The sequence below is a fragment of the Ictalurus furcatus genome, chromosome 27, assembly GCF_023375685.1.
Source record: "Ictalurus furcatus strain D&B chromosome 27, Billie_1.0, whole genome shotgun sequence".
Lineage (NCBI taxonomy): Eukaryota > Metazoa > Chordata > Actinopteri > Siluriformes > Ictaluridae > Ictalurus > Ictalurus furcatus.
Window position 1 is genome coordinate 12,786,651 of NC_071281.1, and position 13,537 is coordinate 12,800,187.

Below are 13,537 nucleotides of genomic sequence, written 5' to 3' on the forward strand. Positions count from 1 at the left end.
CACAATACAGGGTTGTCAAAGGTAGTTAATGGAAGTTTAGAGTTCATGGAAGTTTGCACAGTAGGTTACTTCATGGGGAGTTGAAAAATTAATATAAAATTTTTTTGTGTGTGAGCATCAGGAAGCTTGAGTGTTTGCACTGGCACAGCTCTGGGCAATAGGGGATGGGAGGAACAGTAGCTAATTGTCAACATGGTGTAAGGCTACTTTTGATCGGTCTGAACACGGGAAATGCTTTAGGTGCTAAGAGACACTGCTGGCTGTGGATGAATGTAAAAGAGTGTGTGAGACATGCAGTCCACTCAGGAAATGTCTTGATAAGTACTTTTTCAAGTAACATGTCATGTCCTCAAGAAAGAGAAATCTAGGCTTTTTTTTGTTTTTCCTTCCTCCTACGCTGTTATATTAAATTGGATCCATTGAAAGCAGCTGTAGAACATATTTAGCAGCTTGAATATGACTCATAATGCCAATATTAGATAATGCCAAAGTGAGACTGAGTGGGACTAGCTCCTCTTCCCTTGTCTTCCTACATGAGAAATAAAATAAAGATTTATGAATGTCAGCAGTCACTGCACACATATTTGGTCTTTTTTTCTTTCTTTCTTTCTTTCTTTCTCTGGGTCCTTTGCATTGCTGTTTGGTGAATTTGCATTGGTGAGCTTCAGAGGCACAGTGCGGGTCTGAGAAAGTTGACTGTGGTCTCAGAATTACATGGACCACAGAGGTGTCCATTTCCATCACCCCGTATGTTTTGACAAGACATTAAAACATACGGTACATTTAGGGTCAGTTCCAAAACCCCCACAAAATACTACAGTTCTAAGTAAGAGATGTAGTCTACACGAGATGAATTTGTGCATCCTCAGCAAGGACAATTTAATCTTCAACATGTAAATGCAATAAACAGGTATGAAATAGTGAAAAGTCAAACAAAAATCCTACAGCTGCCATTAAATATGGCCATAGATCAGATATAATTTCTACATAGCCAATAAAAGATATTGTACTTTAAATACAGGGCTCTAGCATTGTTTTTGCCCAAAAGAAACTAATTGTGCCAAAGTGGTTTCAACTTTTATGGGCATATAAAATCATGTGAGTGTATGACCAATGTATGAGTTTACCATTTCCTTAACTTTTTTTTCTTTTTTTTTTTTTGAGAAATCATCTCAACGATTTCATCAAATTAACCTTAGTCAGTGAGATCGATTGCACAGCAGAAATTTTCTAGAACTTGGTGCTAGATCTGAGAAGATGGCACCAATGCTTTAGATGATCATCACACTGTAATGTTCTTGTTCAAAATGGTGAAAAAGACCTCCTGGTGGCTCCTGGCATGGCTATAATTTGACAATATTTCATATGATATATTAGAAAACGTTATTTTTGAAGTTCTATTAATAAAAGTGGTGCAGATGGGTGTTATATTGGTTGGGAATGCACAACAGAGCAGCTCTGGAACCTTTGATTTATGTGAACAGTACGTATTGTGATGGACATTTGAATAATTTCTAATAGAAACTAGGTTAAATCCATTTAACTCTATGATCTATTCAGTTATGCTGGCAGACAGCCAATAGATAACTACATGCTAGATGCACTAAAACCTCAGATTCACTGCTGCATCATACTGCAATATTTTAACTAGATACATACATTTGTTAATACTGTGCTGACCATTAAATAGACCACATCATTTTACAATTATTTCACTGTTTGTTACTGTTATATCCATGCTATAACATTATCCAAACTAATTCTGCCTTATAGCTAGCTAGCATCTTTGCATAGCTATAACTGTAGCTTACCTAACATGTAAAGTAAGTCTTATTAAATATACAGATCTTTATTAATTTGTAAATAGGCAATTTGTATAATTATGAAAGGTACCATTTTGCCAACAGGTACTCAAAGGCACACTAGCAAACTAGCTAGTCAGTACCTTTCACATGCTAAACAGAACCTCAAATCAACAGAATTAAGAGTTGTCTGAATGGCCAGAAGTGTCTGCTACCTGACTATTGGGGAAACAAAAGATAAGATAAAAAAGATTCCATGTTCATTTTGTTAATATATAACCTTTAGTGTATCCTGTATCTTTGCCAGAATTATAATGTCCAAACTGGGTGCAACTTAAATCAACATGATTTGAAATACTTGAAGAGATCTGGATCCTGGATCACACATGTCAACTTAACTCCACATTTAATGTCAAGAAGAAGTGTTTCCTTACATCCATCTCAAGCCACTCACTTCCACTTCCAGTGTAACCTGACCAATTCCTCTAGGTTTTGTGATGTTTAAAGCACACACTGCTCCACACAGCTAGCTTTGTGCAGTTCTCAGGATCCAATGCGGATGCCTTAGGGCACAGAATATTTTTCTGGGAGGATGAATGTGTTGTTTATTCCAGGAATCCAGTTGTCTGGGGAAGCATTGGGTTGTTTGGGATCTTTGAAGTGGGAAGTGCTCTGTAGGAGGGATCCTCATGGCTGTACATTCAGTCCATGCATCTTTATTCCTGCTGACATGCAGAGAGTATCGGGTAATAGTTTATATCAAGGCTACCTTTACTGACATTATTTAATGCATTTGTTAACATGAACAAACCATGTACTTGACCAATAATACAGCATAATCCACACTAACAAGGTGACTAACAGCTGTATTAATAGATTTTTTTTAATAATAAACCAAAATAAGCAAAATGATAACCACTATTTCATACCACCAATAAGTAAAATGAAGCTCATAAAGGAGGTAGGCAGTGTGTCTTTTAGTGGGATTGAAGTGAAATCTTTAAATGTGAATTCTCCCTTTCAGTTTTGGGGATAACGTCTGACTGAGATATGTATGTGAGAAACATATGTATTGGAACTCATAGTCTTAAAGTAAATTCAAAGAAATAACACTTAATATTTGGTTGCAAATCTGACCCACTGACATCACCAAACTGTTACATTCTTCATTTTTTATGTTTTCCAGGTTTGTACTGCAGCTTCTTTCAGTTGTTGTTTGTTTTGGCTGGTGTCTCCTCTTCAAGAGGTGAAATGCATGCTCAAGATGTTTCTGTAGACATCTGAATTTATTCAGCTGCTACCATCATAAGTTATATCATCAATAAAGATTAGTGAGCCGGTTCCAGAAGAACCCATGCAAGTCCAAACCATGACACTACCTCCACCATGCTTGACCGATGAGCTTATATGTATGAACAGATCCTGCCTTTATCAACACTTTGGCCTTTCCATCACTTTGGTAGAGGTTAATCTTGGTTCCATAAATTCCGTGGCTCATCTCTGTATTTCTCTGCAAATTCCAATCTAGCTTTCTGACTCTTAATGCTGATGAGTGGTTTGCATCTTATGGTATGGCCTCTATATTTCTGCTCTAAGGCTTCTTTGAATGGTAGATTGTGATACCTTCACCCCTGTGGAGGTTGTTGGTGCTGTTGGGTTTTTCCTTCACAGTTTTCACAATGTGTCTGTCATCAATTGCTGTTGCTTTCCTTGACTGATCTGTTTGATGCCTGGTTGCTAATACACTAGTTGTTTCAGTCTTTTTCAGGACATTCCAGTTGTTGTATTGGCTATGCCCAATGCTTGTGCAATGGTTCTGATCGATTTTCCATCTTGTCTATTGAATATTTTATTTTTATATATAATATTTTTTATTGGCGCCTTTAATTGCTTTTGTAAGTACGACTTACATCAAAAACTTTCAATTCATACACAGTCTAAAGGCTGCTGCAGTATTTCTGCTGTCAGTCTGTTTGGATAGGAACAGAATCTGAGTTCAGAGAGAAAGAAAAGGAGGGAATTACTCAATAAAGGACCTGTGAGTGAGCAGCAGATCTGGAGTGGAAACACAGCTGAATTTGGTTAGAGCTTAGTAAAGCGGCACTTGAGAATTTTTTTTCTGATCTGAACTTCTGATATGTACATATTTCATTTTCTGTTCTTCTGCATGGACCATTGAAATACAGTGTCTTTAGTGGTGATATCTGTCCCTTGTTGAACAAAGTTTAAATGCCTTCTGCACACGCAATTTACGTTTGTCTTAGTCTAGATATGAGTAGAAGTTTAAAATTAGGCTTCTGGCAATGACCATTTAATTTATGGGCTTACAGTAGTGTGATTAACTAGAAATTTCTTTCTAGATTTGTAATGCCTTTGAAGCATTGGTGAGTAGATGGCACAAGAAATACGAAAATCCCTCAGGGAATGGGCATTTATCCTGCCACCTCTATCGCTAGTTTCTTTTATTTCTGACAATGTGGTGATGCGTTTCAGTGTAGCATTCATGCTGGGTGACCTTTTTTGGGCTTTAATGAGGATTTGAAGCAGCAGGAAGACCAAAGAGCTCTATCTTTGGGCTTGAATAGACTGAATATAGCTGTTATCCAGCCACAGTCCACGTACTTGATGGGGTGGTTTGGCAGGCCAAATCAATAAATCCAGTTTAAAATGGTCCAACCAACACCCACAAAGAGTGTTACACAGAAGTGGCTTTGCCCTTGTGAGAATTATCATGTCTATGAGATGAAAAATAATCACACAACAGATGTTTAACAAATGTTACTGGATTTGAAAGACAAGTTGATAGTCTTTATATTATCTACTAATCATCAACAATTATAAACTTGTTGAGAAGTTGTTAATGGTCTGGTTCATGACAGTCACCTGACAAGTTATTATCTGTAGATGGCTTGTTGATGGATGTTGTAGACTATCCAAAAATTGTCTATTTACATTTCATTCATTAAAATACATTGCATTGGCAATTTATTAAGGTGGAAAATCACATATAATGCATTTTTCCACTGCACAAAATACCAGAACATTTAGCCCATGGTCTGAGGAACTGTGCTTTTATTTTGGCTATGAGTCCAGTACCAAATATTCTAGTTAATAGCTTTAAGTACCTGCTCAATAGTGGAACAAACAGGAATCTGGAATGGAGGCTAGCAGCGGTGTTTGTTGATGATTGGTTATACATATAGAGTCACACATTGTTGTACACAATGTTGACAAACACTGGGGGAAAATTGTGTGGTTTGTTTTTTTCCCTCTGTATCTTCTATTCAATCAAGATACATTTTCAAATCAAGATTTTCCTATTTTATTCCTGCACAACAAACAGGGATTGTTTCATATAAAACATGCAATTCAATCTTCAATTCTCTGCCTTCTCTCATTTTCCATTTCCTTTACCAAGAATAATGGGAATTAGGAAAAAAACAAAAATAAATTCTGTCCCCTGTGGTGTCAAATTTGGTTGAAATTTTGACACAGTGCAGATTTTTTAAAACTAGTCTGTATAGTTTTACGATTTCTTTTTTCTGTAAATTGATTGCTGTCAACGGTGGGCATGGTGGCCAGGGTTGAGGGTTTGAATCCCGCGTCCGCCCTGTTGTGTGTGGAGTTTGCATGTTCTCCCCATGCTTCAAGGGTTTTCTCCAGGTACTCCAGTTTCTACCCTCAGTCCATAGGCATGCGTTGTAGGCTGGTTGGCATTTCCAAATTGACCGTGGTGTGTGAGTGTGTGCACCCCATCCAGGTTGTCCCCTGCCTCATACCCGGAGTCCCCTGGGATAGGCCCCAGGCTCCCCACGACCCTGTGTAGGATAAGTGGTACAGAAAATGGATGGATGAACTGGTTAGCTCAGTAAAGGAGTTATGTTAAATCAAGTACTTTTTCAGTGTTTATAGTAACAGTGATATCACTGTACACTGAAATGATGATGCAGTAACTTTTAGTGTTGTCAATTTCAGAATTTTAGCAGGCAGAAAATAAAGTAGAACTGATTTCCTTTGTTCTGTTGGGACCAGTTCATGTTTCTGAGGCATGGAAAAATGTCCATAATGCCTTATAATAGTTCATTTTTTACTCACTCAGAATTAGACCACAGTTTTGGAAATTGTGGTGTGTGTGCATGTGTGTGTGTGTGTGTGTGCGTGTAAATACATGAAAGTGTTGAAACAGCTTGTCACTTTCAACCCTTTCCCTTTTGATACCTGAGATGTTTGGCTTCATATCCCTCTATGTGCTAATGGGAATAACACTCATGGTGCATTAATCCGTTTTGCCTCATGGCATTTTTCTCCAAACCACGACTTTGTTGTATGTATGTTCTGTGGGAGAACATGTATTAGCTTCTTGTTACTTATACTGGGAAGGTGCGCTCTTACCCTCTTGGTAGTAGCGGTGCATGAAGGATACTTGACCCTAATGAGTCACACACTAAACGGTTTAACAGCTCGCCATGTCTCTGGCCTGAAAGCTGAAAAAGAGCCATAAATCAATGCAAAATAGCGACCTTCTCTCTCAGTAACACAGCTCTCAGGTATCTGTATCCTGAGCTGAACTTTCTTGGGTAAAATAAAGTGCCAGAGACAGCAAAAATATCAGTAATAATCACAATATCCATGGCCATCAAACTATTAGCACCATCTGAATCCATTCAGTTAAGATTGTTACCAGATTCATAATGATTGTTTAAGAAGTTCAATCTCAGTCTACTTTTTGCAGAAAAGGAGGATACATACAGTATAGTGTGCGAAGCTATTCTACAAGGCGTAAGGGCGCAAAATGTGACCTCTGGCCTGCAGCGTAGCACCGACATCTGGATCTGTAATAAAGAAGTATCGCCTGGCAGTCCACTGAGCTACTGTCATCTGCACTACTGAAGAGACAAGTGTCCTCCTACTGTCTTACATATGAAGTCCCTTAACATCATCAAACAGTTCATGTGCATGACATGTTTAAACATGTTTGGAGCCCGCTGAAAGGCCAAACCATTTGTCATCATCATGGATAATGTATACTTAAGTGGCACAGGGCTTTGTGGTGGATAAGAACCTCTTAGCACTAGACCTCAAGTTTTATTAAGTGTATGCCCCAAATACACTGAAACAATTTGAATCAATTTATATGAGCGAGTAAGAAAGCTTTAAAAGATTAGACCACTTTGAACAGTCGAAGAATGCTTATTGCCATGTTAAATGGACAAAAGCTGTTCCTTTTATGAAAATCTAACATTTGATGGCAGGAATTTTCCTTGCAAATAAAATACAGGCAAAGGTCATAAAATCTTCAGGCTTTTCCAGAAGAAAGGAACTTATTGTTCTCTATCTGGCCTACAGAACCATTACAGCTAATACTACTTTACTACTGTCTCATTTGTTTTTCTTTTGGGTTTAGAGACTCTCTAAAGGTGCAAGGTCACTCTTCAGGGTTGTGAAAATACATCACAGAAGAGAACACCACTCTCAGACTTAACGTTTGGTACTCCCAATGTTCTTAGTGCTTTATAAAGTCATTTGCTGACATTTATAGGTCCACAGTGACCTTAACATGTCATGTAATGTTGAGCTCAAGAGGATTTTCTTCCCCCTTTGAGCCCCAAAATATTTGGCATCTGCTATATAAAATGAATAAAGTGTGAGTGCTCCTGGTAGAGCCGTACGCTCTGAAAGGTGAAATGATTCCTCTATGAGTTTTTGATCTAACACAAGGCTTGCTGTGTGCCCGTCACAGAAGAGTCTTTCTACCACACTGTTTGAATGTCATGTGTGTAGGGATAGGTGGATGTCTGCTGATGTGTGGGTCTATCTTTTCTCACTACAGAAGATTCTTATTTTGTAACATTTGCAATACGTTGTTAATGGGGAATAATATGTTTATGTGTCATGTCACTTTGGATCACAGTACACCGAAGTAAAGCCTTACATATCAAAGAGTCCTTCAAGGACATTTTCATAAAAAAAGCACACTAAACCTGAACTCAATCTGCAATCTACATCACACTGCTAAGCTGCTTTTTGCTGGGATGAATATTGATATTTTAGTCATGGTATTGGATTGTTTTTTGTTGTTTTTTCTCTACAGCTCTACCAAAAGACTACTGACATTTGCTGAGCAAATAGCAAGCAGCCTAGTGATAGCTAAATTATATCTTTGGGCTCTTTTTGTTGCGTTCCAAGAGCTAAACTTAACAGTACAATCCAATCCAATATCCAATTTTTAGATTATAGTGTGAAGTGCAAATATTTTTTTTAGGACAAAATTAAGAAGGCAAGTAAGGAATAATATCTAGCATTGTATATTGTGGGCAGGATGATGATACAGCATATAGCATTGCAGCTTCACAGCTCCAGGTTTCCTGGTTTGTTCCTGAAACCAGGTTACTGACTCTGGCAGAGTTTGATGCATTCTTTCTGAGTCTGCATGGGTTTTCATGGGGTTTTTTGGTTTTCTCCCACCTTCCAAAAACATGTTGAAGGTGGATTGGCTAAGAACAATTGCCCCTAGATGTGAATGTGTGTGTGGATTGGCATTTCAACCAGTGTGTATTCCTGCTTCCCACCCAGTATTCTCATGATAGACTCTGGATCCACCATAATACTACTACTACTACTACTACTACTACTACTAATAATAATAATAATAATAATAATAATAATAATAATAATAATAATACTTTTTTGGGGAGCACGGTGGCTTAGTGGTTAGCACTGTTGCTTCACACCTCTGGGGTTGGGGATTAGAATCCTGCCTCTGCCCTGTGTGCATGGAGTTTACGTGTTCTCTACATGATTCTCTGGGTACTCCCCCAATCCAAAGACATGTGTTGTAGGCTGATTGGCATTTCCAAATTGTCCAATGTGTGTGAGACTGTGCCCTACAATGGGTTGGCATCCTGTCCAGGGTTCTGTGGGATAGGCTCCTTGCTCCCCTGCGACCCTGAGTAGGATAAGCATTATGGAAAATGGATGGATGGATGGATGGACATATCTTCATATTGTGTGTATGTGGCCTAAACTTGAAGGTGTTTTTTTTTTTAACCCTACCACTATGCTCCCAAAAACACTTGAAAACAAATGTAGTTGGTTTTCTAAAAACATAATAATTACGTATTTCCAAAAACATAAACAAATTACTAGCCAAATGTATACCAACCATGAACCTGGCAGTTACTAAGGATTAATGAATAAATGCTGTATGTTCCTGTTCATGAACATGGTAATTTCTGTCCGCAAGCTTCATATCTGGCCACTTGCGCATGCATGAAATTAAAAAGCTCCCACTTGCATGACTTTTTTGTTGTGTCCCGCAGGATCCCAGTCCTGATGCACACCTAGTCACAACCAGCTGCAATGTAAACCTTTCTGGCAAACTTTGTAAAAAATAAAAAATAAAAAAAAATACATAAAACTAATAGTGCACATCCTGTTTGTATCTGTTAATTTTGAAGAATATATTCAAATTCAGTTATTACACATATTAAGTTATTCATTTAGGGAAATTCAAGAGGAAGAGTACTGTAGAACAATATACACCAGTATACCAAACAGTATACCATTACAGCTCTATTATGAACCACTTGTTTTCTTCAAAAAACAACTGTGTTTACATTTTTCAGGTTGTTGGTTGGCGCTCCGTTGGAAACGAATGGCCAGCACCAGACAGGTGATGTGTATAAATGTTCGTTAAGTAGAAGAACCCCAGGCCCCAGCTGCACAAAGCTCAATTTAGGTACTCTATCTCCACTACATATTCCAGTGGTTTATGCCTGTAGATTTATTTATGTAAATACACTTTATAGGCATCATAACTCTTTACTGTACCAGTGTTATTACTTCACAATATGTCTCTTAATAAGTGGATGAATCTTAGATCTGTGGTTTTGGGTAAAGTGTTACCAGGCAGCTTTTGGTGTGAAAAGCTATAGGGGGGTTCAATCACTGTGATTTATTCTTTCCTCTGTTTATATACATTTCCACATCTGTTCCTGCACGTGTCACACATCTGTATGGGATAGTATATGTGGACACTGTGTGTGTTTGTGTGGGTGTTGCATAGTTTACAGAACCTGCGTGCTGTGGATTTAGCTGACACTGGCTAGACAGACTATGAAAATGACATATGGTACATATCTAATGTAATCAGGCATTTAGGGTGGATAGCCTCCTAAAATTTTGCATGCCTTGTTTTAGAAATTTGTTTCATTTTGTTTTATTTCATGTTTTGTTTTCTTTAAGGGAAGATATCTTTGACGAATGTCTCTGAACGTAAAGAGAAAATGAGACTAGGGATGACGCTTACCTCCAACCCTAAAGACAACAGCTTTGTGGTGAGTTAAAGAGTGAAATGGTTTCTGAAGTTTCCTCCATCTTCATGTCACACATAATTGATAAGTTATTCAAGCCCAGGTAACTCTCACATGTTGATTTAAGATGGGTGGACCATGAATAACCCTAAAAATATAAAAGGATTACACTTATTAAGATATTTAAAGGAATGCTTCAGCTTTTTTCAACCTGGCTCTTATCCACTGCATCTGTAATGTGTCATTTCTCTCGACAAGTTCTCTGTACTGACAAAAAAGTATAGAGAACCCATTTCCTTGGGTCTCATTTATAATGAATGTACAGTATAAGGGCAGCTGTTTGTGCAGACTTTATAAAACAAAAACTCTTAAATCTGTATAATCTCTACATTCAGAGATGAAATTGCTCAATAATAAGAATATGAGATTAAGAATGACCAACATATTCAGTTTAGCTCTCATAATTAAACAAGCATGTGTCTGACTTTTCATTTGATCATACATGGATGTGACAAAACCTTGCATGAAAAAATTGATGAATGCATGAATATAATTAATGAAATAAATATAATAACTATGTTGGTAAGATGTTCTCTCATAGCTGCTTCACTTTAGTACCTTTATTAATAGAGAATTTGCATTATATATTTGTTTTATATAAGTTATATATAAGTTATATGTTATATATATAGTTATATAAGTTTTGTTACAGAAACTGCCCTTAGGCTTTTAGTATGGGTTATGAGTTGTAATTAAACAGTGTTCTATCAACATGGGAACACACACAAAAAATTATCTGTTGCAATTTCATATATGTTACTTTTGGGGTAGATTAATTTGAAGAATGCTGGCGTAACCCTTTAAATGAAGTATGAAATATAAATGCAAACAGTTCACTCTTCAGTTCCTCAGTTCAGTTCATCATAAATAAAATACTGGTTATATATGCTACAGCAGTGGTAAGTACCTATCTCCTGTTAGACAGCAAAATGTATAACTGAGCATAAAAATCTGCAGAGAAACTGAAGGAGCCTTTTGACTTTCAGGCATGTGGTCCTCTCTGGTCGTATGAATGTGGTAGCTCCTACTACAGCACAGGAATCTGCTCCAGGGTCAATGCCAGCTTTAAATTCTCACGCACCATCGCTCCAGCTTTCCAAAGTAAGCTCAGCACACCTGCACACCTCCTGCACCTTGATTTAACTAGGCACCTTTTTTGGGTGGGGACCTTTGTGTGGTATTTCTAGATTCCCCTTTGATCATGGTCAGCATTTGAGCATTACATTTTCGAGATGTGAGCAATCAAAAAGAATTAAGAATTCCATTCCTGAAACCTTTAAAACCTATGAAAGCTTGAATTCCATCACACACTTGATTGGGAGGAAACTGACAGCCTTGAAATCTTCTCCGCTTGCGATGTTTAGTTTCTAAACAAAACTTGAACATGAGTCACAACAGACTAATTAGCAAATAGTCTCTTGATTGCAAATGTTTTTGTTTGTTTCAGGGTGTGAGACTTACATGGATATAGTTATTGTTCTGGATGGATCTAATTCCATTTATCCATGGTATGAAGTGCAAGACTTCCTCATCAACATCCTGCAGAAATTTTACATCGGACCAGGGCAGATCCAGGTAGAGTTTGTATTCAAATATTATATAATGATAATGATAGTCTTCAACTAATTTTCAAATGCTCTCCACCTGAACCTACCCTTGACTTAGACAAAAAAAAAAAGGAGGTACTTATGTACTGTGTATTTCAAATAGTTATACATGAGATATGTTCTTAAGTGTGTGTGTGTGTGGTAGGTTGGTGTGGTACAGTATGGGGAAAAGGTGGTGACTGAGTTCCAGCTAAATGATTACCGCTCAGTGGAGGAAGTGGTGAAGGCGGCTCGACAAATACAACAGAGAGGCGGAGAGGAGACCAACACTGCATTAGGCATCAATGTGGCACGGTACTACGAACATCTACTCACACAAAAGCAACAGGGATTATACAAAATACCTACACGAAGCAAACACAGCAATACATCCTGTGAATCCTTTAATCCTAATGCATTATAAGTAAGGAACAAAACACATAGGGGCATGCTTTATAGGAAAATAACCCCCAACAGGGTCATGATGGTTTATTACCACCTTGTGATGGATTATGTCTTTTTTTATCTTATACCACAACAATTTGTTAACTAACTTTATTGTTTAATTTTTTTATTTTTTTTTACTAAAGAACAACACATCATATGTTGTATCAGTTTATAGTTGTGTTTAATGCAAAAAAAAAATGCTTTTCACATTATTGGGAAATTGCAAAGACCTTCATTTTTTAACACTTTTGCATGGTGGAAACCTGGAAGTGACAACTTTACCTGACTGTTACAAAGAACTAACACTGGAGACTCCTTCCAAAAATCCTAAATAAACTTCTCCTTATACAAAGCTTCACCATATCAATGCCTATACTTTTTAAATCTGTTTATCTGGTGTATCCACCATGAAGGGTTGTTAGTATAAAATCGACATAAAAGCAAGTGTATTATTAATAATAAAAAAAACTTGTGTAGCTAGAACTAATGTCCAAGCTGTGCATTCATAGAAAACTAATCAACACCTTCTAAACAATCATTCAGCAGCACTGTTCAGTAAACAACACGCCGAATATATCCATGTCTATGAATTGTTCCAGTCCTACTTCATAATATAAGGTTGCATAACATATTATCATATCGCTCCACGAATGTTTTAATGCATGATAACACAGACTGTTTTATATGACCTGCACCACAAGTTAAATATATATTTCAATATACAGTACACCTTTGGCTTTTATATTGTCCTCAGGTGTTTAAGATGTTTATAAAAGAACATAACACAAAATAAAGCATTATGCCTGGTCAGGGTTCAAGTGATGTGAGATTTTTATTTAGCTTTTTATTAAGACATTATCTACTATCTGTCTTACTTATGAATGGGCATAATAATCCTTTATATATAAGCTGACACTATCAATGCCTTATAAAATGTTATATACACAATACTTTGAGCATTTATACAGGCATGTATAAAATATTGTGCATGCTATATAATGCATTACATTTTTATATATTATACTTTTCGGGATTCTTAGGAGGTGTTACTTCCTACATTCACATACAAATGGTACTGAATATATGAAACTGCAGTACTTGTTTTGTAATTGCTAAATTTCTCATTTTGTAATTGCTAAACAGATAAAGGGATCAGATTGTTACTATCACACTTATTCCTAGATCTCAGGCCTTTAAACAGGGCGGAAGGAGAGGAGCCAAGAAGGTCATGATCGTCATAACAGACGGAGAATCACATGACAGCCCCAACCTGAAGCAGGTCATCGAGGACTGTGAGAAAGACGGCATTGTTCGATACGCCATTGCTGTG

At 37.2% G+C, this 13,537-nt stretch overlaps 1 protein-coding gene across 2 annotated transcripts in view; it reads left to right on the forward strand.

The window, feature by feature from the left end:
- The window catches only part of itga11a (integrin, alpha 11a), a 57,598-nt gene that overhangs the window by 12,121 nt on the left and 31,940 nt on the right, over window positions 1–13,537 (forward strand). For both annotated transcript variants that reach the window (XM_053617000.1, XM_053616999.1), the window contains 6 exons: window positions 9,428–9,540; window positions 10,047–10,138; window positions 11,161–11,275; window positions 11,622–11,749; window positions 11,927–12,075; window positions 13,390–13,534. In XM_053617000.1, coding sequence (XP_053472975.1) covers window positions 9,428–9,540; window positions 10,047–10,138; window positions 11,161–11,275; window positions 11,622–11,749; window positions 11,927–12,075; window positions 13,390–13,534 — 742 coding nt within the window. The remainder of the gene's footprint in view (window positions 1–9,427; window positions 9,541–10,046; window positions 10,139–11,160; window positions 11,276–11,621; window positions 11,750–11,926; window positions 12,076–13,389; window positions 13,535–13,537) is intronic.